This window comes from Amyelois transitella, chromosome Z (assembly GCF_032362555.1).
Source record: "Amyelois transitella isolate CPQ chromosome Z, ilAmyTran1.1, whole genome shotgun sequence".
Lineage (NCBI taxonomy): Eukaryota > Metazoa > Arthropoda > Insecta > Lepidoptera > Pyralidae > Amyelois > Amyelois transitella.
The window spans coordinates 758,193-782,123 of record NC_083535.1 but is presented as its reverse complement, the minus strand read 5'-3'; the positions used below and the strand labels follow the sequence as shown (position 1 = coordinate 782,123).

Genomic DNA, 23,931 nt, shown 5'->3' with positions numbered 1-23,931 from the left:
CCTCGAAGTAAGTTCGAGACTTGTGTTACGAGATACTAACTCAACGACACTATATTTTATAATAAATAGATACTTATAAAGATAAACATCCAAGACCCAGGCCAATCAGAAAAAGTTCTTTTCTCATCATGCTCTGGCCGGGATTTGAACCCGGGACCTCCGGTGTCACAGACAAGCGTACTACCGCTGCGCCACAGAGGCTCTCATTGGATCTCCAATGTCTTCTTCCTCCTCCTCACTTTAGTCCCGGTTGCGTCCTCACCTCTCTGGAGAAGAGCCCGGGGTATGCCTTCAACCATGGATCCTAGCTTGGGTGAATCAGGTTTTAAGACTAAGCTACTCCCATCTGACTTCCGCAACCCTTGCAGGTAAACCTAACTCCTATTGGATCCATGGTTACAAATCCAGTTGCCTGAATGTGCAGGTTTCCTCACGATGTTTTTCCATCATCGTAAGTGCATCGGTTAGTATTCAAACTAATGTACATAACTTTGAAAATAGGTTCTCCAATGTAAATGAGTGGACAAGCTACGCCACCGCTACGTTTAGAGCTTTGTAATTAAGCACATAGATTCCTTATGTCATTTGGAGCTCATGAAACGAATAATAATATGTGTGTATAGTATACATACATTCAGTCACGTCTATATACGTTTCAGGGTAGACAGAGCCAACAGTCTTGAAAAGACTGAAAGGTCACGTTCAGCTTTTTGGCTTGATGATAGAAATGAGTACAGTTTCAGTACTTGAAACTAAAAATAAAGATGTATAAATCATAGTAATAGATAATTAGAAAAATTAAATTTGTGGTCAGCTTAAACTGCATGAGATTTGTCCCCATCAGAAATCCTTCCAATCTGCAACACGCAAATTTCAAGATATCGGAATAAAAAAAAATAACTTACAAACATGCAAGCAACAAAAAAAAATTATGCAGAAAAATGGAATGAATGAATGAATGGAGGACTCTCCACTGAACTCCACTGACAATAGCCATTGTAGGGCTGTAGCTCTCAATATACTCGATAGTGAATGTTGGTTATAACATAACATAAAATACATCTTTCCACTTGCGTCGATCTCTGCATAGTTCCTTCGCTTCATCCACATTCATAACTCTCTTCATGCAAGCTTGGCGTTTTCGGGTAGGTACTCTTGACCTGACCCTTTACCAGGAAGACCTTAATTTGATCATGGTCAAAAGCAAGACCGTATTTGTATCATAGTACTTGAAATGGAAAATCTAGGCTACTAGCTTTTTATCCGCGGCTTTGCTCGCGCGATTTTAACGCCACCTACAAATTCCACAGGAAATATAGTCTTTACCGGGACGAACCTATGTCCTTCTCCAGACTCTTATTTACTTGTATATACATACATATACCGCAAGGGATATAGACGTGACCACGTCTATATAGACAGAGCCAACGATCTTGAAATGACTGATAGGCCACGTTCAGTTTTTTTGGCTTGATGATAGAATTCAGATTCAAATAGTGACAGGTTGGTAGCCCATCGCCTAAATGCTTTTTTACAGCAAATAAATTTGTTTATATATGTTTATTTACGTTAGAGTTTCTATTTCAACAGTAATATGTACGTATGTATTTAGTCAATTGAAGTACATAATAATAAACGCAGTTCATTATGTCAAATTGTGAAACTCCTTTTTTTAAAGGGGGTTAAAAGAATTGTTACTTAGTAAAGTCGCTCTGTTAGTCAGAATATTCACTTAAAACACCATCTTTATAAATAAGTCCCGCTTGGTGTAGCCTTTTTAAGCTCAGAAACGGTAATGATGGACTTGAGTAGTTCGCTTTCAGCGCTGTTATATACGCATACTTCTGTCTAAGACTAGCGTATATACTCTTCTTCTGTTGATGATATTTCCCCCCATATATAAAGTCCCTGAGATCATAGACCTTCCCCATAAGCGTTGCCAAATCTAAGTCTGTCTCAAAAGTTTGCAGTTGACGTCCCTCGCCAAACACAATGTCGTCAAAAAACCTCGAGCCCTGCTTAGTTTCATTCATCCATCGTTGCATTATGTACGCCTTTCTAGCCAAATTGAGTACGTGTATGTGCGTTTGGAGAATTTTTTGCATCACCTGCATATTGTGATGGACCCATCTGAAAAGGGGATTGCATATTCAATACAGTTGGTAGCCTTCTGAATATTGATGAGTGTCTGACAGCCAATGATATGCAGACAAAGGCGTGGGAGAGCTGAGAGTGACATTTTTTAATTTTGTCAAAAATATATATGGAGATTTCTGAGCTCTAGTGAAGAGATTTGGTGAAGTTTTTTTAAGTCGATTTTATCCTACATACATACATATGGTCACGTCTATATCCCTTGAGGGGTAGACAGAGCCAATAGTCTCGAAAAGACTGATAGGCCACGCTCAGCTATTTGGCTTAATGATAGAATTGAGATTCAAATAGTGATAGGTTGCTAGCCCATCGCCTAAAAAAAAGAATCCCGAGTTTGTAAGCCTATATCGAATTTATCCTATACTTAAAAAAATGTATACAAATATATTCGAGGAAAATAACACAGAGTTAGCCTCGAAGTAAGTTCTAACCTTTTGGTACGATGTACTTACCCAACGATATTTTATGAATGAATACTTGATCTAGATAAACATCAAAAGAAGACCTAGGAGGTCAGTCATGCCCTGACCGGGATTCGAACCCGGGACGAAAGCTACAACGTATTAAAATACTAGTTACCAGTAATACATACATATATTCACGTCTTTATCCCATGCGGGGTAGACAGAGCCAACAGTTTTAAAAAGACTGATTGGCCTCGTTCAGCTGTTTAGTTTAATGGTAGAATTGAGATTCAAATAGTGACAGGTTGCTAGCCCATCGCATAAAAGAAGAATCTCTAGTTTATAAGCCTATCCCTTAGCCGCTTTTTACGACATCCATGTGTATGAGAGGTAGTGGTCCTATTCTTTATTTTTAATGCCGGTAACCACACGGCACGGTTACCAGTATTTTTTGTTATTTTAAAAGCACAATACTAACTTTCGATAATGCACCATGTTGACGTAGACTAAAGGCATGTCGAAGGTGTACCCGCACCCCAGGCCCCAGGACAGGATCCCGGTGAGCTTCCCGTGAACCACCTGAGGAGCCCCGGGTACGGCGAGACACGAGGTCATTGACTCCTCCAGCCGGGAGGGTCCCATACACATCATGCCAGGCTTGAGATATACTTGGTTCTAGAATGTTAGTCAAAAGATGTATTAATACAAGGTGACTTTTAATTCAACTGCATAAATTTAACTGTTAAGTGTACTCATCTAAAGGATATTTAAAAACGTTAAAAGAAAAATATCGGTTCATATTTCAGAGAGGCGAAAATAAATAAAAGTATCAAAATCCACGATCCTAAATACGTCATATCACCCCGGTCGGCGGAAAAACGACGCGTAAGATTCAGAGGTCAACGACAAATAGCATTCAGCTGAGCGATCTCGTCAACTCTGTACTTTACTTGATCTTTATACTAGAAAAATAATTTATTTTTCAGACATATGTTTAAAAGGATGCAGTTGTTTTAAATGTCACCCTGTATATTATTTGCAGAAATCAAACTTACGTCGTTACCCCATACATACATATGGTCACGTATAATATCCCTTGTGGGTTAAACAAAGCCAACAGTCTTGAAAAGACTGATAGGCCACGCTCAGCTATTTGGTTTAATGATATAGTTGAGATTCAAATAGTGACAAGTTGCTAGCCGATCGCCTAAAAAAAGAATCCCGGGTTTGTAAACCTATCCCTTGGTCGCCTTTTACGACATCCATGGGAAAGAGATGGAGTGGTCCTATTCTTTTTTGTACTGGTGCCGGGAACCACACGGCACTCGGCTACGTTAATGTAATTATATGTTTTAAATAAAGAACTTAATGAAGAATCAACGGCCTCTGAAGCGCAGCGGTAGTACGCTTGTCTGTGTCACCGGAGGTCCCGGGTTCGAATCCCGGCCAGGGCATGATGAGAAAAGAACTTTTTCTGATTGGCCTGGGTCTTGGATGTTTATCTATATAAGTATTTATTATAACATATAGTATCGTTGAGTTAGTATCTCGTAACACAAGTCTCGTACTTACTTCGAGGCTTACTCAATATGTGTAATTTGTCCGGGATATATATACATACCTACATATGGTCACGTCTACATCCCTTGCGGGGTAGACAGAACCAACAGTCTTGAAAAGACTGATATATATACATATTTTTATTTATTTAAGAACAGAAGAAGAGCTTACCTTAGCATAATCGTTGCAATACGAATTATTGGTGACAGTGAATGTGACGGTTCTCAGCATGGGGTCGTGCACTTCTTTTGGGTAGAATATGTTGGACCGGGGTAGACAGAGTTCTTGGCCCTGTCACATGTTGAAGCAATAATTATTCTCGTTTTATAACATTTATAGATAAATTTTTTAATCTAAAACTAATGGTAACGAAAAAAAAATCTGAAAAATAATCTAGTAACTAATTATTTGCTTGTCTACTTAAAAAACTTTCTTAGAAATGTAGATTTTAAAATCCAGGGAACGTGGTAAATGAAAAGATGCGGTCTCTGCCTACCCCTCTGGCAAAAAGGCGTGATTTTATTGATTAATGTATTATTAATACCAACTTATATTTTAAATGCGAAAGTGAGTTTGTTTGTTTGTTACCCCTTCACGGATTATCTACGGAATTAATGTTCTTGAAATATCATGGATATATAATTAGGAGTCGGACATGTGGACATTTCATCCCAGTAAAAACTATAGTTCCCGTGGGAGTTGCGAAAATCCTTTATACTTAGTAGGTGGCGCTAAAGTCGTTGATTTATGTATCTAGGTGTCGCTAATTTCGTCGCTTTTCTGTTAGATGGATAAAGATTCTGGCGCTTAACACACAAGCGTGCGATGCTGCGAGTAAAGTCTAATAATATTATCTAAAACTAGCTGTGCCCGCAACTTCGTCCGCGTGGAATAGTTATTTTGAGCATCATTGAAGCCCTCAAGGATGAACAATTAACCCCATTTTTTTTTCACATTTTCATTTATTTCTTCGCTCCTTATAGTTGCAGCGTGATGTCATACAGCCTAAAGCCTTCCTCGATAAATGGTCTATTCGACGCAAAAAGAATTTTTCAATTCGAACCAATAGTTCCTGAGATTAGCACGTTCAAACAAACAAACTCTTCAGCTTTATAATATAAGTAAAAATAAGTAAATGGGTGAATGAGTGAATGAGTAAATAAGTATAAGTATAGATAATAAGACGATGAAAGCTCACAGTAAAATCGCATCGGCCCCATCCCGTCACGAAAGCTTGGGCGCCGATTGACGGAGCTTTTATGTGCAGTCGGATCGGCTTCGTGTTGGTCCTGAATATAATGGTTACAATAACGTTATTGTTTTTTAGTACATCTATACTAATATTATAAAGCTGAAGAGTTGTTTGTTTGAACGCGCTAATCTCAGGAACAACTGGTTACTGGTTCGATTTGAAAAATTATTTTTGCGTCGAAGTCGCGTCGAGTGGTCCTATTCTTCGGTGGTTATATGTATGTATGTATGTATGTAATCTTAAGTCTTGCTGTCCGCATTAAGAGTTTTCCATTCGCAGTGGTCCTATTCTAAAGTGCTAGGAACCACACGGCACTATTCGGCCATTCGCTTTCAGATTTTAATTCAATTTCGTCCGGGATGCGGCATCCCTCGTTGTAAATCTATTGGCTGGTACAGTATCCGGCAATTACAAATATAGATGATAGGTTTTATGAAATTATGCCGTGCGGTTCCCGCCACTTTTTTGTATGTAATAATTTGAGTGCGTTTGACCTCAATGAGCCTGTACCATCCCACAAGTGCGCGGACTTAAGAATAGGACCTCTTCATATCTTTGCCATGGATATCGTAAAAGACGACTAAGCGAAAGGCTAATAGCACTTAAGATTCTTCTTGTTGACTGTCTGTACGGGAACGGTGCTTCCCTTCCCGTATGGCGCAAAGTAGATAGAATATGCGTCTATTCCCTTTAGTTGCCTTTTACGACATCCTCGGTAAAGAGAGGCAAGTCCAATACTAATGTGTCTACCATAAGGCGGTGAAAACTCACGAGTAATAAACCCACGAGTAATAAACTCACGAGTAATAAACTCACGAGTAATAAACATCCTCGAAGGTTCTCAGCATGGCGATGTCATTAACCAGGGTGTGGGGGTCGAAGTCTTCGTGGATGACGTAGAAGACCACAGGGTTGATGGTCGTGCCCCGGTCGCAGTAGTTCTCCCCTGTCACCACGCCCAGCTCTTCTGTTGAGACCCTGAGAGGGAATCTTTATCAATAAACGTTTAAAAAAAAAATTGTATGTATCATGTAGGGCCGGTCTCGTCCTACTTTTAAGGACCAAATTTCGCATATCTTAAAAAAGGGAGTTAGGAGTATCTCGTAATCTATACTAATATTATAAAGCTGAAGAGTTTGGTTTGTTTGAACTCGTTAATCTCAGAAACTACTGGTTCGAATTGAAAAATTAAGTTTTGTTGTAAAACTGTTTTGTTTACCTAATAAATGAATAAATAAAAATAAATAATTTATAATATAATAAGAATAATTCTAACATAGAAATAAATATTCTGCCGTGTGGTTCCCGGCACCAATACAAAAAAGAATAGGACCACTCCATCTCTTTCTCATGGATGTCGTAAAAGGCGACTAAGGGATAAGCTTACAAACTTGGGATTCTTTTTTAGGCGATGGGCTAGCAACCTGTCACTATTTGAATCTCAATTCTATCATTATGCCAAATAGCTGAACGTGGCCATTCAGTCTATTCGAGACTGTTGGCTCTGTCTACCCCGCAAGGGATATAGACGTGACCATATGTATGTATGTATGTATGTATATTCTAACTAATGTACATTACTCCGAAAATAGTAATAGTGTACCACGACACGGGTAAAGTGGTATTCGAACCTGTGCCTTTCATTGCGCATTTTAAAATTCGACCTACGACGCTCTTACAAAAAATAATTCCTATTGACATTAAAATATGGCGTTTTTAACAAATCGCGCATTTAAACTTCACCATAAACTAAAAAGTTACGGCTGAAAGTTGGCAACAAAGGCGCCTCACCCGAGAAGCGCGAATTACCTGCAAGCTGACTGAATGCGCGCGAAATCTCACGACAGCTCGCAAACTTTAATTTCAATTTCCTGTAACTTTTATTTAAGTTCTTACCGAGCGGAGTGCTGGAGATTGAAGTGAGCACGTCGTTATTACATCACTAGCGATCGCCCGCGGTTTCGCCCGCGTAAAATTAATTTTGACAAGAAGAAGCAAGAATTTTTACTGATCTTCGAGTTTTACATATGTACATATATATTATCACGTGTATGTCCGTTGTAGGGTAGACAGAGCCAACAGTCTTGAATAATTATAATAACAGTAGTCATTTTACGAGTGCTTTTTTGCATGGAAACCTGGGCATTGGATATATGTATATTGAGAATTCTATTGGCTTTATTACAGAGATATGACCCAAGAAAGCAAAAGAAGTGACGCGCAAAACTAGTGTTGAAATGTTCAATGTTACAGACGGTAGTCTTTATTCGTTTGTTAGCAAAAATACTAGGATTGTATCCATTTTGAGTGTGCATTTTTCGAATGATCGAGAAGACAAAGATCTGCCTTACTGTGAGGACTTCCCATTTCTGATAAAGGTCAAAAGTTGGATGGCGAAAGCTAAGCTTGAAAAGACTAAAACGCCACGTTCATCTGTTTGGCTTAATAATAGAATTGAGATTCAAATAGTGACAGGTTGCTATAGGCTATCGTCTACGGCAATCTCAAGTTTATTAGTCAATCCCTTAGACATTTTTACTATTTTTAAAATATTCATTTTTAAACTGTTTTATAATAAAAAATATTGAAAATGTTGCCAGCATTTGCGCGTGGAAGCTGTAACTTCATTTTCAGTTGCGGTCTACAATTTGTACTGGGAAATAGCTCTTCGCATTTGAGCCGTAAACATTATTTGTGGATAACTAACGAGGTAAATTGAAGCGGAAAATGCCGACATTAGTGTGTTTGTGTTTGTTTACTAGACTTTTGAACGGGATTTTGTTTACGTGGGTATTTCTAGAAATAAAAGTGATTAAGTTATCGATTTCGTAAGTAAGTATACGGCCGCTCCAATGTACCTACCCAAGTTTGAATCCCAGCGTGGTCGTGTACCATAAGCCTCTCTTCAATTTAAAATGCTTAATGATGTTAGTATAGTGAGTAAATTTTAAGGTATTTTTTTAAAGTTCAGTTTTTTTTTACACACAAACAAATCTTTCCACTTAATATTAGTGTCAATTTATGTAAAATTTTAAATTGGAAGAAAATATCACGTCGATTTTTAAAAAGTTAGAAATTGGATGAAAATATATTAGAAAGTCAAATAACAGATTTTTAAAAGTTCTATTAAAGTATTGGAATTGCTTTATAACTTTAAAGTGGCACTTATACGGCACTAAAAGTTAAAATATATATCTTTGAACGATGTGCATCAGAAAAGTAACTCTAACTGCTTAGCACAAACTGACATACTTAAAACTTATTGCTAAAATGTTTGGTGTAAAAATGAAAATCAAATTTAAAATTCACACCTGTGAATATTTCTAATATTATCGTAACATCGAAGAATTCCAATTGTGAATAGCTATGAGTATTATATACAAATATCATCTGTATTCTTTACGGGGTAGACAGAGGCAACAATCTTGAAAAGACTGAAAGGCTACGTTCACTTTTTACCTCAATGATAGAATTGAGATTCATATAGTGACAGGTTGCTAACACATCGCCTAAAAAAAAAGAATCCCAAGTTATAAACTAGCCTATCCTTTAGTCGCCTTTTACGACATCCATGAGAAAGAGATGGAGTAGTCCTTGTATTATAAACTAGCCTATCCTTTAGTCGCCTTTTGCGACATCCATGAGAAAGAGATGGAGTGCTCCTTTTTTGTATTGGCGCCGGGAATCACACGGCGACGCAATAAAAAACACATTTTAGCAAAATTCCTTAGGGTTCCTTTTCAGGGTGAGAAGCAGTTTCAGTAATTCTTACCCGTTCAGGGGGTGAGCTACAGTCAACACCAAGTTGTCCGTGAGAAGTGTCCCGGGAATGTAGTGGCTGTACTGACGCCTGATGCTGACCACGTAAGGGTGTTCCCTGATCGTCACACGTGTCCCCTTGAAGATCTGGAAATTGTAAATTAAATATATCATCTTCCTCCTGGCTTTAGTCCCGGTTGCATCCTCACCCGCTCGGGAGAGGAGCCCGGGGTGTGCCTTTGACCATGGACACTGGTTTTTTTACGACGCGACTCCCATCTGACCTCCGCAACCTTTGCAAGAGAACCTAACCCGTATTGGATCATAGATACGCATACAGTGTCGTGTAGTTCTGTGGTTGCCGGCACCAATAAAAATAAGAATAGGACCACTCCATCTCGTTCCCATGGATGTCATAAATGGCGACTAAGAGATAGGCCTATATACTTGGAATTCCTATTTCAGGCGATGGCTATTTGAATATAATTTCTATCATCAAGCCAAACATCTGAACGTGCTTTTCAGTCTTTTGTTGACTGTTGGCCCTGTCTACCCCGCAAGGGATGAAGACTGAAAAGCAATATGCATGAAAAGAGTAAGGAGTGTGGAGAAGTGGGAGAGGTCTTTATGTAAGTGGAAATCCATAGTATCTGTCTACCCCAATGAAAAACAGGCGTGATGGTAGGCATGTAAGTATGCTTAATTAATACACACTTTCCGATTAAGAATGGGCAGGTCCCTGGGTTTGGGGTACCCGTAGCTCTGGAAGATGTTCTGGGCCCTGGGGGGCGCGGGGTTCCGAGCGTTTCGGGTGTTGTCAGTGAACACGTTCTCATTGTCACTACCTGCGCACGCGACGAACCTCAGGGTGGAGACTGGAACGAATGTAATGGCATTGGAGGTTTTTAAGTAATTTGTGGTTTAGGGGGCAATGATTCGGCTCAACCGCCACCAAGGGAAGATCTTCCGCCAGGCTAGGTGTGACGCCTGGGGAACCGCGCGACAGACGATGTTGTGTCGGAGGTTGTATTTATGCTCCAATCCATGAAATCTTTGAAATCGCGATTTAGATTCTTCGCTGCTATTGGTTGAGCGCGTCAATTTCTTCGCGATGATTGATTTGAAATACCAATTTGCAATTTTAACCAAAATGTTGTTCAAAGACTATTGTTTGTGCTTTTTTGCATTTATAAAAACAAAATAACTTTAATGGCAAAATCAAAATACAGTTTTTCAAACCAAATTGTTTCACAGCGCTCTCGTGGAAATTGGGAATTGATTTCCATAATAGTCAGTATTTATTTTAACGAATGGAAAATAATATTTTCGTACACGCATTCAGAAACATAAATAATGTGCGGTTTTGTTTGCATTTGCAAAGTAATTTTTTTTTAACTACTTTTAAATGTTTTTTTTAATCTATAGTAATATTATAAAGCTGAAGAGTTTGTTTGTTTGTGTGTTTGAACGCGCTAATCTCAGGAACTACTGGTTCGAATTGAAAAATTCTTTTTGCGTTTGATAGACCATTTATCGAGGAAGGCTTTAGGCTATATAATATCACGCTGCAACTATAAGACGCAAAGAAATAATGGAAAATGTAAAATAAACGGGGAAAATTATCTCCAGCCAGGCTAGGTGTTACCCCTGGGGAACCACGCGACAGACGATGTTGTGTCGAAGGTTGTTTATATACTCCAATCCGTGAAATCTTTGCTTGCGCGATTTTTGAAACATTGGAATAATTTGTTTGTATATGAAACACTTAAAAACTCACCAACAAGACAGAACACAACTATTTTATCACTCATTTTAATTGTTCTTTCCCATGGACTAGGTAGGTACTAATTTGTCTAATATATCACCCAATATAATCTAGACGGCCACGAAAAACGTCAAAGTTGACCATGGGGACAAGGGCAAATATGGTAGGTACTATTCTTAAGTCTTCCTAAGATACACACATACATACATACGGTCACGTCTATATCCCTTGCGGGGTAGACAGAGCCAACAGTCTTGAACAGACTGATAGGCCACGCTCAGCTGTTTGGCTTAATGATAGAATTGAGATTCAAATAGTGACAGGTTGCTAGCCCATCGCCTAAAGAAGAATCCCAAGTTTGTAAGCCTATCCCTTAGTCGCTTTTTACGACATCCATTGGAAAGAGATAGAGTGGTCCTATTCTTTTATTCATTGGTGCCGGGAACCACACGGCACAAGATAAAGGGTCTAATTTTTTTTAAAATTAAAATACGTGGTTTTTCAAATAATATTTATTGTAATAATTATCACAATAGCTTAAATATTAACTTTTAAATAGTTTTCATTGTAAACAGATATTAACTTCTGAAGCATTAACTAAATAATATAATCATATGTAATTAACATACAACATTATGAAAACTTAATAATATAAATATAAAGATACTAAATTATGATTTAAATATATGTTTAAATATACTTGTAATAAAATTAAAGTACCTAGGTATTTGAAAAAAAAGCTTGTTCCTAAAATGGAGCAATCTCTTTTTATATTAATCTATACTAATATTATAATTACGAGGAGTTTGTTTGTTTGAACGCGCTAATCTAACTACTGGATCGAATTGAAAAATTATTTGTATTGAATAGACCATTTATCGAGAAAGGCTTTAGGCTATACAACATCACGTTGCAACTATAAGGAGCAAAGAAATAATGGAATATGTGAAAAAAAGGGGAAAATTATTCATCCAATGATGCCCAAACTAACTATGCCACGCGGACGAAGTCGCGGGCACAGCTAGTTGGTTAATAAAGGCAGATATCGGAAATGCAAATTCTGTAGTCCAAGTTGGTTTCACACGAGGACTAGTTTTGCGAACTCGGCGCCCACCAGCACGGGTCTTAATTGATTGGTCACTGTTGGTTGGCCAGTTTAACGTTTCCAATAACTAAAGTCGCGTACAGATTATTATACCATATCAAATATTGTAACAGATTAAATAATGTGGTAACGCTTAATGCTATGAAACAATCTAAGTATTAATTAACTAGCTGTGCCCGCGAATTCGTCCGCGTGGAATAGTTATTTTGGGCATTTTTGAAGCCCTCAAGGATGAATAATTTTCCCCAGTTTTTTTTCACATTATCCATTAATTCTTCGCTCCTTATAGTTGCAGCGTGATGTTATATAGCCTAAAGCCGTCCTCGATAAATGGTCTATTCAACACAATAATAATTTTTCAATTAGAACCAGTAGTACCTGAGATTAGCGCGTTCAAAATAACTATTCAACGCGGACAAAGTTGCGGGCACAGCTAGAGTGTTTCATATCAGTCTTTGCAAGACCGTTGTCACTGTCTACCCCGTAAGGCAATATACACGTGATTATATGTATATGTATGTATGTATGTTTCACATTATCCCGATTGCAATGAATCAAAAATCATTCTTTCGCCAGCGTTGTTGCTAGATTATCGCTTGTGCTTGGTGTGGCTAAATGGACATATGCCCTGGTCGGCCATAGAGCGGACTTGGCTGTCTCCATGACGCCCAGGAAAGACCCGTCACTTGCCACATCACGAGAGTAGGCGTGTGTCGCGTTTGACAGGGAATGGACTGATATCACCTGTTAGAAAAGATTTTTTTTTAATGTAATGAACATGAATTCAAATCTCAATCTATTTGAATGTCAATTCTATCGTTGAGCCAAACAGCTGAATGTGGCCTTTTGACTGTTGGATCTGTCCACCCCGCAAGGGATATAGACGTGATTATATACATACATAAAATCACGCCTCTTTCCCGGAGGGGTAGGCAGAGACTACCTCCTCCCACTTGCCACGATCTCTGCATACTTCCTTCGCTTCATCCACATTCATAACTCTATTCATGCAAGCTCGGCGGTTTCGGGTACTTTTGACCTGACCCTTTACGTGATTATATGTATGTATATATGTAGTTTACCGCCCATATTTTTAACTGACTGTTTTGTGCGATGATTAAATCTGAATTAAATTAGCGGAATCGCTGCGACAGGTGTGACACGCGCTGGTGAAATCTGACATTTTCTGGGCTCAAAGGTCACTCTTAAACTAACAACTCTTAAGGCAACAACACTCGCCCTGGACTTGTGGAGCAACAGCGGCCTGCTCTCAGTGGAGGAGCCGTCACCCTCGATGCTGTGGCACTCGTAACCCTGGGCCATTCGCAGGAAGACCAGCATAGCGGCCGCTAGCACCGCGGCGTACACGAAGTATTCCGTAGCCTGGTGTCATTAAAATTATTACGGTAAGGGGAAAACATCGTGAGGAAACCTGCACATTCAGGCAACTGGATGTGTAACCATGATCGATCCAATAGGCTTCCCTGCAAAGGACAGATAGGAGTAGCTTCGTATAAAAACCTGACACACCCCGGGATACATGGTCAAAGGCATACCCCAGTCTCTGGAAGTCTGAGGATGCAACTAAGACTAAAGGCATAAAAAAGAAGTTATACATACATACATATGGTCACGTCTATATCCCTTGTGGGGTAGACAGAGCCAACAGTCTTGAAGATTAATCGGCCACGTTCAGCTATTTGGCTTAATGATAGAATTGAGATCTATAACTTCTTTTCTTTTTGAACGGCAGTGCCGTGTGGTTCCCGGCACCAATACAAAAAAGAATAGGACCACTCCATCTCTTTCCCATGGATGTCTTAAAAGGCGACTAAGGGACAGGCTTATAAACTTGGGATTCTTCTTTAAGACGACGGGCCAGCAACCTATTTGAATCTCAATTCTATCATAAAGCCGTGCAACTGACCGTGGCTTTTCAGTATTTCAGTACTTACTGTTGGCTCTGTCACGTCAGACATGACTATATGTATGTATGTAGTATAAATAAACTCACCCTAGAGTGGAACACCTTAGTCTGGGCCACAAGTATCACGATCAAGTTGCCGAAAGCCACGGAAACGTACCAAGCGGCAATTGTTATAGTTTTCATACTTTTTGGCGCCTGGCGGTATAGATACAACAAAGAAATTAAGTCAAAATTCAAATTATAATGCTACACCCCTTGTTAGAATAGAATAGATTTATTTTTCAAAATTGGACACAAGGTATCACTAGGTATCATATATACAAGGAGAGTGTGGAGGGAAAGGTCGGAGTGGGAAGGCCTAGACGAACGTATCTTGATCAAATTAAGGACGTCCTGGTAAAGGGTCAGGTCAAAAGTACCCGAAACCGTCGAGCTTGCATGAAGAGAGTTATGAATGTGGATGCAGCGAAGGAAGTAAGCAGAGATCGTGGCAAGTGGAATGTGGTATGTAGTCTCTGCCTTGTTAGAATAGAATAGATTTATTTTTCAAATTGGATACAAGGTATCACTTATTGACGTCACATCACTTAAATCTAATTATAACTACTACCGCTTCCAAAGCGCATGTGTGTAGAAGAAACGGCGGAACAAACTTCACTGCAGCATTTTCACCGGACGTCAATTTACAAATAGGTATACATAGATCTCTTAAATCTAAATGGTGAACGAATGCACATTGTCTACATTAAAACACATGATTAAATATAAAACTACATAATTGATTTCAATACAAATGTATTCAACCCCGTATTACTAACAAAGCAGTGATCAAAAGCTAGTCTGTACGTAAACGAAGGAAACTATGATGGGAATCCAGCTCGAATCGCAGGCTAACGGTCAAATATTGAACTAGGAAATTAACCAGACCGCCCATGTTGCGACCGAAATGATCAGTTTTCATTAAGTACATATTTGAGTCTCGTATTTGGGAAATGACCAATCATCGTTGGCAGTGGACCAGTTTTTGGGGTTCAGTAGTTCACAAAGTTCTCTTATACGTTGACTAAGTTGGTGTGTCTGTTTTATAGGAAATAATATTTCGTTATATTTTGTGTCGTGTGGTTCCCGGCACCAGTACAAAAAAGAATAGGACCACTCCATCTCTTTCCCATGGATGTCGTAAAAGGCGACTAAGGGATGGGCTTACAAACTTGGGATCCTTCTTTTAGGCGATGGGCTAGCAACCTGTCACTATTTGAATTTCAATTCTATCATTAAGTCAAATAGCTGAACGTGGCCTATCGGTCTATTCAAGACTGTTGGCTCTGTCTACCCCGCAAGGGATATAGACGTGACCATATGTAGGTACCTATGTATGTAAGAAGGATTACCGTACCTATAAGTTGATTTCAGTATATTACAAATACATATTTGGAAACCGCGTAATCATGCGACTCTCATTAACGCTAAAGGATCAGATTTCAATTAACACGCATCATTCAAAATACAAATAATTATAAATCATCTCACGGTCCAATTAAAATCCATTTCGTTAATGAAGTAACAATTATAAATTCACAAATACATCGACTACATTTCAATTTGGATTAAGTGATAGCATTCCTTTAATCCTCTTACGTTATACTAGCTGTGCCCGCGACTTCGTGGAATAGTTATTTTGGGCATCATTGAAGCCCTCAAGGATGATTTTCCCCGTGTTTTTCACATTTTCCATTATTTCTTCGCTCCTTATAGTTGCAGCGTGATTTTATATAGCCTAAAACCTTCCTCGATAAATGGTCTACTAAGCAATAAGAATTTTTCAATTCGAACCAGTAGTTTCTGAGATTTGCGCGTCAAACAAACAAACAAAATAACTCTTCAGCTTTATAATATCAGTATAGATAATTAAAACCATTTTTTATACATATATATAATGTAATCGTTTTAAATTTCGTGTAAATCAATTAATCGTAAAAATGTTTAATCTCGTCAACATTTCTATTCTAAGTTTGGATAATTGTGAAGTTGACGTTGAAGAAAATGCTGCAGTGCAGTTTATTACTGCTTCTTTTGCACTGAGGCTTTGGAAGCGGCAGTAAAAAGTGTGAATTTCACTACATTATAACCGCATTAAAAAAACGTGGTTCTCAGTTAAACCTGTATGCATGTATGTTTTCTCCGCGATTACCTCACGTTCCGCTGAACCGATTTTGATGCAATATTAGGAGACGGTATTGAAATTTAACCGACACTATTCAAACCAAGTTTACGGCCGCTTCCAAAGCGCCAGTTCAAACGAAGCGGTAACAAACAGCACTGCATCATTTTCTTCAACAACGGTCAACTTACCTGAGTGAAAGAAAACTCCAACCCAGCTACAGCAAACATAATCTCAGCCACCGAGACCAAAAAGTACTGTGGCACTATCCAGGCTAGATTTAGCTCGTTCGGGGCGTTGGGGGCATGGAGAACGGCATCGTCCAGCCTCCCCAGGCGCTCCCTGATAGACAGAACGTACACTCCACCAGCGAGGAGGTGGCCTTCTCCAGACCCTGAGATCTCGTCGGAGGCGCTGGTTGCGTACCAGCGGAACCTGAAAACCCCATGAGAAGTCAACATACATACATATAAATATAATCACGTCTATATCCCTTGCGGGGTAGACAGAGCTCAAATTCAAATTCAAAATTTTTATTCATTACATATCGTATTATATATCGCTTAATAATTGTCAAAACGTATGGTTTAACAACATTGGTTGCTGCAATGCAGTTTGTTACCGCTTCTTCTGCACTGACAATACCAAAAGAAATGATAATTATTGAGTGTATGTTGAAGTGAGTGTCCCATACTAACAAATATAAAATAAAGAATCCGAATTTGAAAACTTAACCTACTTACAAAATATAGGTTGTTCGAGAATATCTATCATTTATTAACTCTATTTTGTAAGTATTAATGTCCACTTACATAAAAATTCCCACTTATAATAATAAAAATAAAACAAACAAGATATCTCAAGATAATAAAAGTCAAATTTCGACACAAATTCTGACCGAATAGACATTACCCTTTTGTTAAATAAACCTGGAGGAATCATTAAGAAAATTAACAATTACTTCTCAAAGGACTTATCTCATAATTACATTGTTTTATCTCGCTAGTTGCTAGGCGTCACGCTAATAGGAATAAAGTTATTAGAATAATCTAGGTAATAACTGATACAAAATATACACATACATATCGTCACGTCTTTATCCCTTGCGGGAGAGACACAGCCAAAAGTCTCTAAAAGACTGAAAGGCCACCTTGTAGCTGTATGGCTTCATAACGGAATTGAGATTAAAATATTGACACATCGCTAGCCAATCGCCTACAAAAGGGATCCCAAGTTTATAAGCCTATTCCTTAGTCGCCTTTTACTACATCCATGGGAAAGATACGGATTGGTTTTATTCCAAACTGCCGGAAACCACACGGCACATCCTATATGTATACAGTCATTTGAAATTCCAGCCCAACTGATTGCATACATACATACATACATACATAAACTCACGCCTCTTTCCCGGAGGGGTAGGCAGAGACTACCTCTTTCCACTTGCCACGATCCCTGCATACTTCCTTTGCTTCATCCACATTCATAACTCTCTTCATACATATTTAAGGAATTTGCCACAAATATTATACTCAATGAACATATTAAATTGTGAATATTATTTACGTACAGTAAACAAAACGTAACTTTAGTGTTATTACATCTACTAATATTATTTAAAAATAATTATTCTAAATGAAAAACTAATAAATAAATTAATTTTTTGACCCGCGCTTTAGGTATTGCAATAGCAATACGCTACGCAAAAAAGCTGCCTGCGCGATTATGACCTGTTTGTTTTCACCTTAAATATCTACATCATACATACATACATACTTAAAATCACCTTTCCGTGGGGGTAGGCAGAGACTTTCTACTTGCCACGATTCCAGCACACTCCTTTAGCTATTACGAAAAAAAAATACAGCCTCAAATTGAAAACTTCCCGCTTCTTTGAACCCGGCTTGTTCCATTACTTACAACGCTTGAAAAAATACAACACTGTTGAGATTAAAGGGAATTTGCAAACACAAATTACCAAGAAATCCACTCGGATAACTCCAATACAAGAGTTATCTCGGGAAGTATCATTGTATAGGTATTTGCAGAGCAAAGTTCACAGTTCGCCGAGTTTAATTACTTAGCACTGATATTAATTAGTTTACCAATAAATCCAGGAGTCGGACTCCCTTTTAATTATTGATATCTGAGCCCAATAATTGATTCAAATTGGTTTTCACCGGGGCTTATTACGTGTCGCGTAACCTTAATTTGAAGGATGGAATTTGAGCTTTTGAATTTGTGAAAATTACGTACCTACGTATAATTAATTAAATTTAATTCATCCATATCAATAATTGTTAAATTGTAAATGACCTGTTACAATTTTACTACAATTTAGAAATAGTAGTAAGAATTTGAATTCGAAACCGACGAGATTGCATGAAGAGAGTTACGAATGTGGATGACGCGAAAGAAGTATGCAGGGATCGTGGCAAGTGGAAGGAAGTGTAGTCTCTGCCCACTACTCAGGGAAACAGGCGTGATTTATATGTTAGAATTTGAAAAAAAAAGAGACATTATTTGTCTGTTTGTTTGTACACGCTAGTACTAACTAACTCCTAACTAACTATCTCCGGAATCACTAAGACGGATTTGAATAAAACTTTTTTGTTATATAGCTATTAAGCCTGGGCAAGTATTGGCTTTAAATTATTTGAACGCTGGAACGCTAGATTGTCCAGCTTAGCTACCTATAATATTGTAGGCAACCTTCTCGTACGCCATAGCAACGGTTGCCATGAATTTTGTTTAGTCAGAAAAAATGTCAGAGATATAATTTTTATTGTAAAATATTTTTATTTTACGTTGAATAATATAGTGATTTTAAACTGATTGTTTCTCTCCTCTTTTCTCCTTCTATCTTCTGTAGGAATAACTAACTTTGTAACTGTAGGTACTTCCTACAAAGTCGTGGGTGTCCGCTCGTATAAGAATAAGGACGTGTATTTTGAGACCTCCAGAGTGGGTGTGGTTTATAAGATACTAACTTTTACCTGCAGCTTCGGCCGCGCCAATTTAGCGCAATCTTCACGCGAGATCCGAATTAATGTTTTTACTCTAGAGTTCTAATTATATTCATATACGCAACCCTTCGGCCACTTTTAACACGAAATTTCGAATAAGTACTTACAAAATGAATCTTATATATAAAATTCTCATGTCACAATGTTCGTTCCCGTACTCCTCCGAAACGGCTTGACCGATTCTCATGAAATTTTGTGAGCATACCCCTTAGTTATAAGGGTTGTCCACTCTTACCATGTTTTTTTTAAACTATAAATTACTTAAAAATTATTTATATGGCAAAACAACGTTTGCCGGGACATCTTATATAGTTATACCTACAAATTTCAAGAAGACGCGTTCAGTGAATAATTTGTAAGAACTAACAAACAAACTTACTTTTTTGTTAATAAATATTATTATCACGTAAGAAGTTCCTGTAGATTCTATTTTTATCGAAAGAGAAAAATAGCTGTACAAAAAATAACCGCCAGGAAATAAATGCGGTTAAGAATAAGGTAGGTAGGTAGTAAGTAGGCTTTAGTATTGCCCTACACGTGGAGATTCCCTTTGTCGCTCCATCGGTGTTGTCACTCTCTTAGAATTTACCAAACATTGGGGAAATTATACTAGAATTCTATTTCGATTATACATCAGAATTAAGTCGGTATACATTCCTTTTTAAATTTTAAAATCGGTAAAACTTTTACTTTATACTTTTTATTTACTTTTTTATTAAAAACCAGTATGTTAATTGTAGTATTTCTGTGTTATTTTTTTTATTGAAATTACTATTATTTTTGGAGAACTACCGCATTTACAGTTTCATATGTTCAGTGATTTTTATCAACTGACCCAAGCAACATATGTACGTACATATAGTCACGTATATATCCCTTGCGGGGTAGACAGAGCCAACAATCTTCAAAAACTGAAAGGCCACGATCAACTGTTTGGCTTAACGATAGAATTGAGACTAACTGAACCAAAAGTTACCTTATTCCAGTCAACTGGACTAATAATCGAACTTTGACGGCCTCTGTGGCGCAGTGGTAGTACCTACGCTTGTCTGTGACACCAGAGGTCCCGGGCTCGAATCCGCTATTTATTTATACATACATACATACATAAAATCACGCCTCTTTCCCGGAGGGGTAGGCAGAGACTACCTCTTTCCACTTGTCAATTAGTGATACCTTGTATCCAATTTTGAAAATAAATCTATTCTATTCTAACAAGGCAGAGACTACATACCACATTCCACTTGCCACGATCTCTGCATACTTCCTTCGCTTCATCCACATTCATAACTCTCTTCATGCAAGCTCGGCGGTTTCGTGTACTTTTGACCTGACCCTTTACCAGGACGTCATTAATTTGATCAAGATACGTTCGTCTAGGTCTTCCCACTCCGACCTTTCCCTCCACACCCTTCATGTATATCTGCTTAGTCAACCTGTTTTCATTCATCCTCTCCACATGACCGAACCATCTTTTTCTATTCCTCTAACTACATCTTCTTTCACATCACAACATTCCCTTATCACGCTGTTCCTTATTTATTTATGTAGTAGGTATATTTCAATGTTGTATTTATATTGGGTTGAGGTACATTTATACTTTCTATTTCAATTTCCTCCCACCCTAGGGTTGACTGGAAGAGATTGCTTTAGCGATAAGTCCGCCTTTGTACCTATGTTTATTACCTGTGTTTTTTTTCTGTTTTTATTTTTCTTATGGTGCAATAAAGAGTCTATATATCTATCTAGTAGTATTATATAAAGTACTTACTTGCCAGGCTGTAGACACATATATGCAGATTCTCCGATGTTCTCTATGGGTGAATTGGACACATAGTATATGTTGCTAAGCCTCTTCTCAGTTTCTATGGCTATCGACACATTTTTGTTTGGACCAGTCTCGCCGATGTACACCACCCTAAAATATACATACATACGTACATATGGCCACGTCTATATCCCTTGCGGGGTAGACAGAGCTAACAGTCTTGAACAGACTGATAGGCCACGCTCAGCTGTTGGCTTAGTGATAGAATTGAGATTCAAATAGTGACAGGTTGCTAGCCCATCGCCTAAAAAAAAAGAATCCCAAGTTTGTAAGCTTATACCTTAGTCGCCTTTTACGACATCCATGGGAATTCTTTTTTTTTTATTGGTGCCGGGTACCACACGGCATTATATGAATGAATGAATGAATTTCAATATATGTATAGGTATTAGACTCAATTGCGTATTGCACATTTGAAAAATGTGTAAAATGTATGTTATCGGCACAGACTTTCTTAGCTTATGCCTAATTTAAATGCATCATTTATGAAAATAACAAGGTATTTCAGTACAATGGTTAGCTTAACTCCGATTTCATTCCGGTTTCATTACGTCCCTACTGCGGCTGTTACGGATAACCTCTGACGGACTAACAAGGCATCAATTAAGATCTTATCACCCTTTATTCAGATTTGGTTGTCCATTTCACGAGAACTAAGTTAGTCGGTTAGGAAACATTTATAAATGTGATATTTGGATTAATTGCAAGCAAAAGTTAGCAAAAAAATCAAAAAATTTATAATTATACATATATATACATGTATAATTAAGTCTTTATCCCTTGCGGGGTAGACAGAGCCAACAGTCTTGAAAAGACTGATAGGCCACGTTTAGCTGTTTGGCTTTAGGATAGATTTGAGATTCAAATAGTAGCAGGTTGCTAGCCCATCCCCTAAAATAAGAATCCCAAGTTTTTAAGCCTGTGTCGCCTTTTACGACATACATGGGAACGAGATGGAGTCGTCCTATTCTTATTTGCCGTGTAGTTCCCGGCACCAATAATAAAAGGCATTTATAATGATTTGTTTTCTATTTGCGAAGTTAATCATATTTATTTTGCTAAAGGCTTTATAAATTAAGATGTAAGTAACTATTTTCTTGTTCACTGGCCTTAGCATAAGAATATTACTACAAAAGTACGTCAGTTGAATCTGAACATCAAACGATTTTATGACGGTAAGTTCCTTATTCTTCTAGACTCCTCCAATTTAAATTCCTCATTCCTTGTGAATTGTAACTTATTTCCATATGCAATTTCTGAGAAACACGAACCGGTAAACACACTCTAAGATCTAACAATTTCCTTGAAAACGGCAAAGTTGAACAACATCGTACGTAACTACGTGTTTTATACGTTTTGTTTTCGAGTCGAGTTGCGAGACTCCAATAATAGACACGGCAAAAGAGGATTTTCCCGTAATAAGATTTTAAAGAGACGGCACGGAGTTACATCAAAAGGAGGCAACTGAAAATTTAAACTTAGATTCAATTTCAATAGAGCGGAAAATATTTTCTGAGCCGTGGAACAGTATTGCAATTTCGCAATTAGACTTCTATTCCCGACGCTGGAAACGTTTCATATTTCAGTCTTCGCTTTGAATTGATTATTTTTCTTTACTTTTAAAGTTTTCCGTTGCATCAAAAATGGAAGGGGCTAAGAGGTTTTATCGTGTTCTTGTAGTATATGAATAGTGCTTGAATGTTCGAGTAATTTCAAGAAAACTGGAGACTTGTTTATTAGGAACGATGAGAGAAAATATCGCGAGGAAACCTGCACATTTAGACAATTTGATGTGTAACTTTAATGTTGTATGGGTTAGGTAGCTCCTTCAAAGTTGCGGAGGTCAGACGGGTACATATAAACAACAAAAACTATTAAAGAACAGAAAAACTTATTCACACGTAAAAAGATTTTCGGTTTGTTAGTCTACTTTATTGGTCAAAAACAATTTACTCGGTAAGGTCACATAATTAAGTTAATATTTCATATGATTAGTAGGTACTTATATTGATTTATTTCACTTTATTGTAGATTCAACTCGAAATTCACGCGGACGAAGTCGCGTGCAACAGCTTGTAAACAATAAAACTATAAAAGAAGACTGAACAATAGTTCCTAGGTGAAACCGCTTATTCCCATAACAGTTTTAGCAATGATTCCAAATCGTTAAAGTTATCTTCGCCGACTTATATAAAGCTTATTTAATTTTAAAGCGAGCGAGATAGCTTTTGGTCGGGGTGGCCAAATGTATATTACAAATTTGGTGGAGCTTAGACAAGCGATGTGTTCGTCTGTATGTTACCAATACTGCGAGAAAACCCGGGAATTACCAATATTTATGTGCTGAAATTGTATAATATTTGATAAACTTGTTATGTTAAGTCGATAATTATTCTATATATTTTTTTTTTCATTGAAATTACTCTCGATTTCACTATCTCGTTATTGTCTGGCTGAGAAATTAAATTAAATGCAGTCTTCTGTCACGGGTAATTGTTTAACCTAATAATTGGCCTCAATAATTTCGTTTTGTAATGTACTTCTACTGAATAAGCGATTAATTAATAAATGTTTCAAAGCACATCCATTTTCATAAATTCTGCATCAAGTTTTACTTTACACACTTCTCACATAAACCCGTCATATTATCAAAACATGAGGGCATTATGCAGAATCGCAATAGTTTTAAACGCGAGGCGTGCCATTTTTAAAATTCCACTATGTTTATTTTATTTCACCGTTATTTGGAAATCACGCGACGTCGCTCTCGCGCGTTCTTCAATTTGTCAGTCACTCGAGTGCAACGTCGTAACAATTTTTATCTGACTACAGCGCCATAGTAAAGATACATGAACAGTGTTCTACGTTTGACCCTCAACGGTTGAGTGGTTAAAGTGTGCCACATATTCCCGTACGATAAATAAATAAATAATAAATAAATATATACGGTACAAATAACACAGATTGAGTTAGCCTCGAAGTAAGTTCGA

At 37.8% G+C, this 23,931-nt stretch overlaps 2 protein-coding genes across 2 annotated transcripts in view; both read right to left on the bottom strand.

Moving 5' to 3' along the window:
• Nucleotides 1-1,715: 1,715 nt before the first annotated feature.
• LOC106130498 (trypsin beta-like) lies at nt 1,716-10,940 on the bottom strand. The gene is made up of 8 exons (XM_060953725.1): nt 10,907-10,940; nt 9,844-10,004; nt 9,143-9,276; nt 6,187-6,348; nt 5,317-5,407; nt 4,290-4,409; nt 3,037-3,233; nt 1,716-2,130 (listed from the first exon to the last, which is right to left on the bottom strand). The coding sequence occupies exons 1-8, from the start codon at nt 10,938-10,940 to the stop codon at nt 1,716-1,718; spliced, it is 1,314 nt and encodes a 437-aa protein (XP_060809708.1).
• Nucleotides 10,941-12,545: 1,605 nt separating this feature from the next.
• Nucleotides 12,546-23,931, bottom strand: part of LOC106130499 (uncharacterized) — a 46,068-nt gene continuing 34,682 nt past the window's right edge. Inside the window, exons 24-28 of the mRNA XM_060953724.1 lie at nt 20,885-21,031; nt 16,279-16,522; nt 14,014-14,121; nt 13,239-13,382; nt 12,546-12,743 (exon numbers count right to left, since the gene is read on the bottom strand). Of these exons, the coding sequence (XP_060809707.1) occupies nt 12,561-12,743; nt 13,239-13,382; nt 14,014-14,121; nt 16,279-16,522; nt 20,885-21,031 (826 nt within the window). The 3' untranslated portion in view covers nt 12,546-12,560. The remainder of the gene's footprint in view (nt 12,744-13,238; nt 13,383-14,013; nt 14,122-16,278; nt 16,523-20,884; nt 21,032-23,931) is intronic.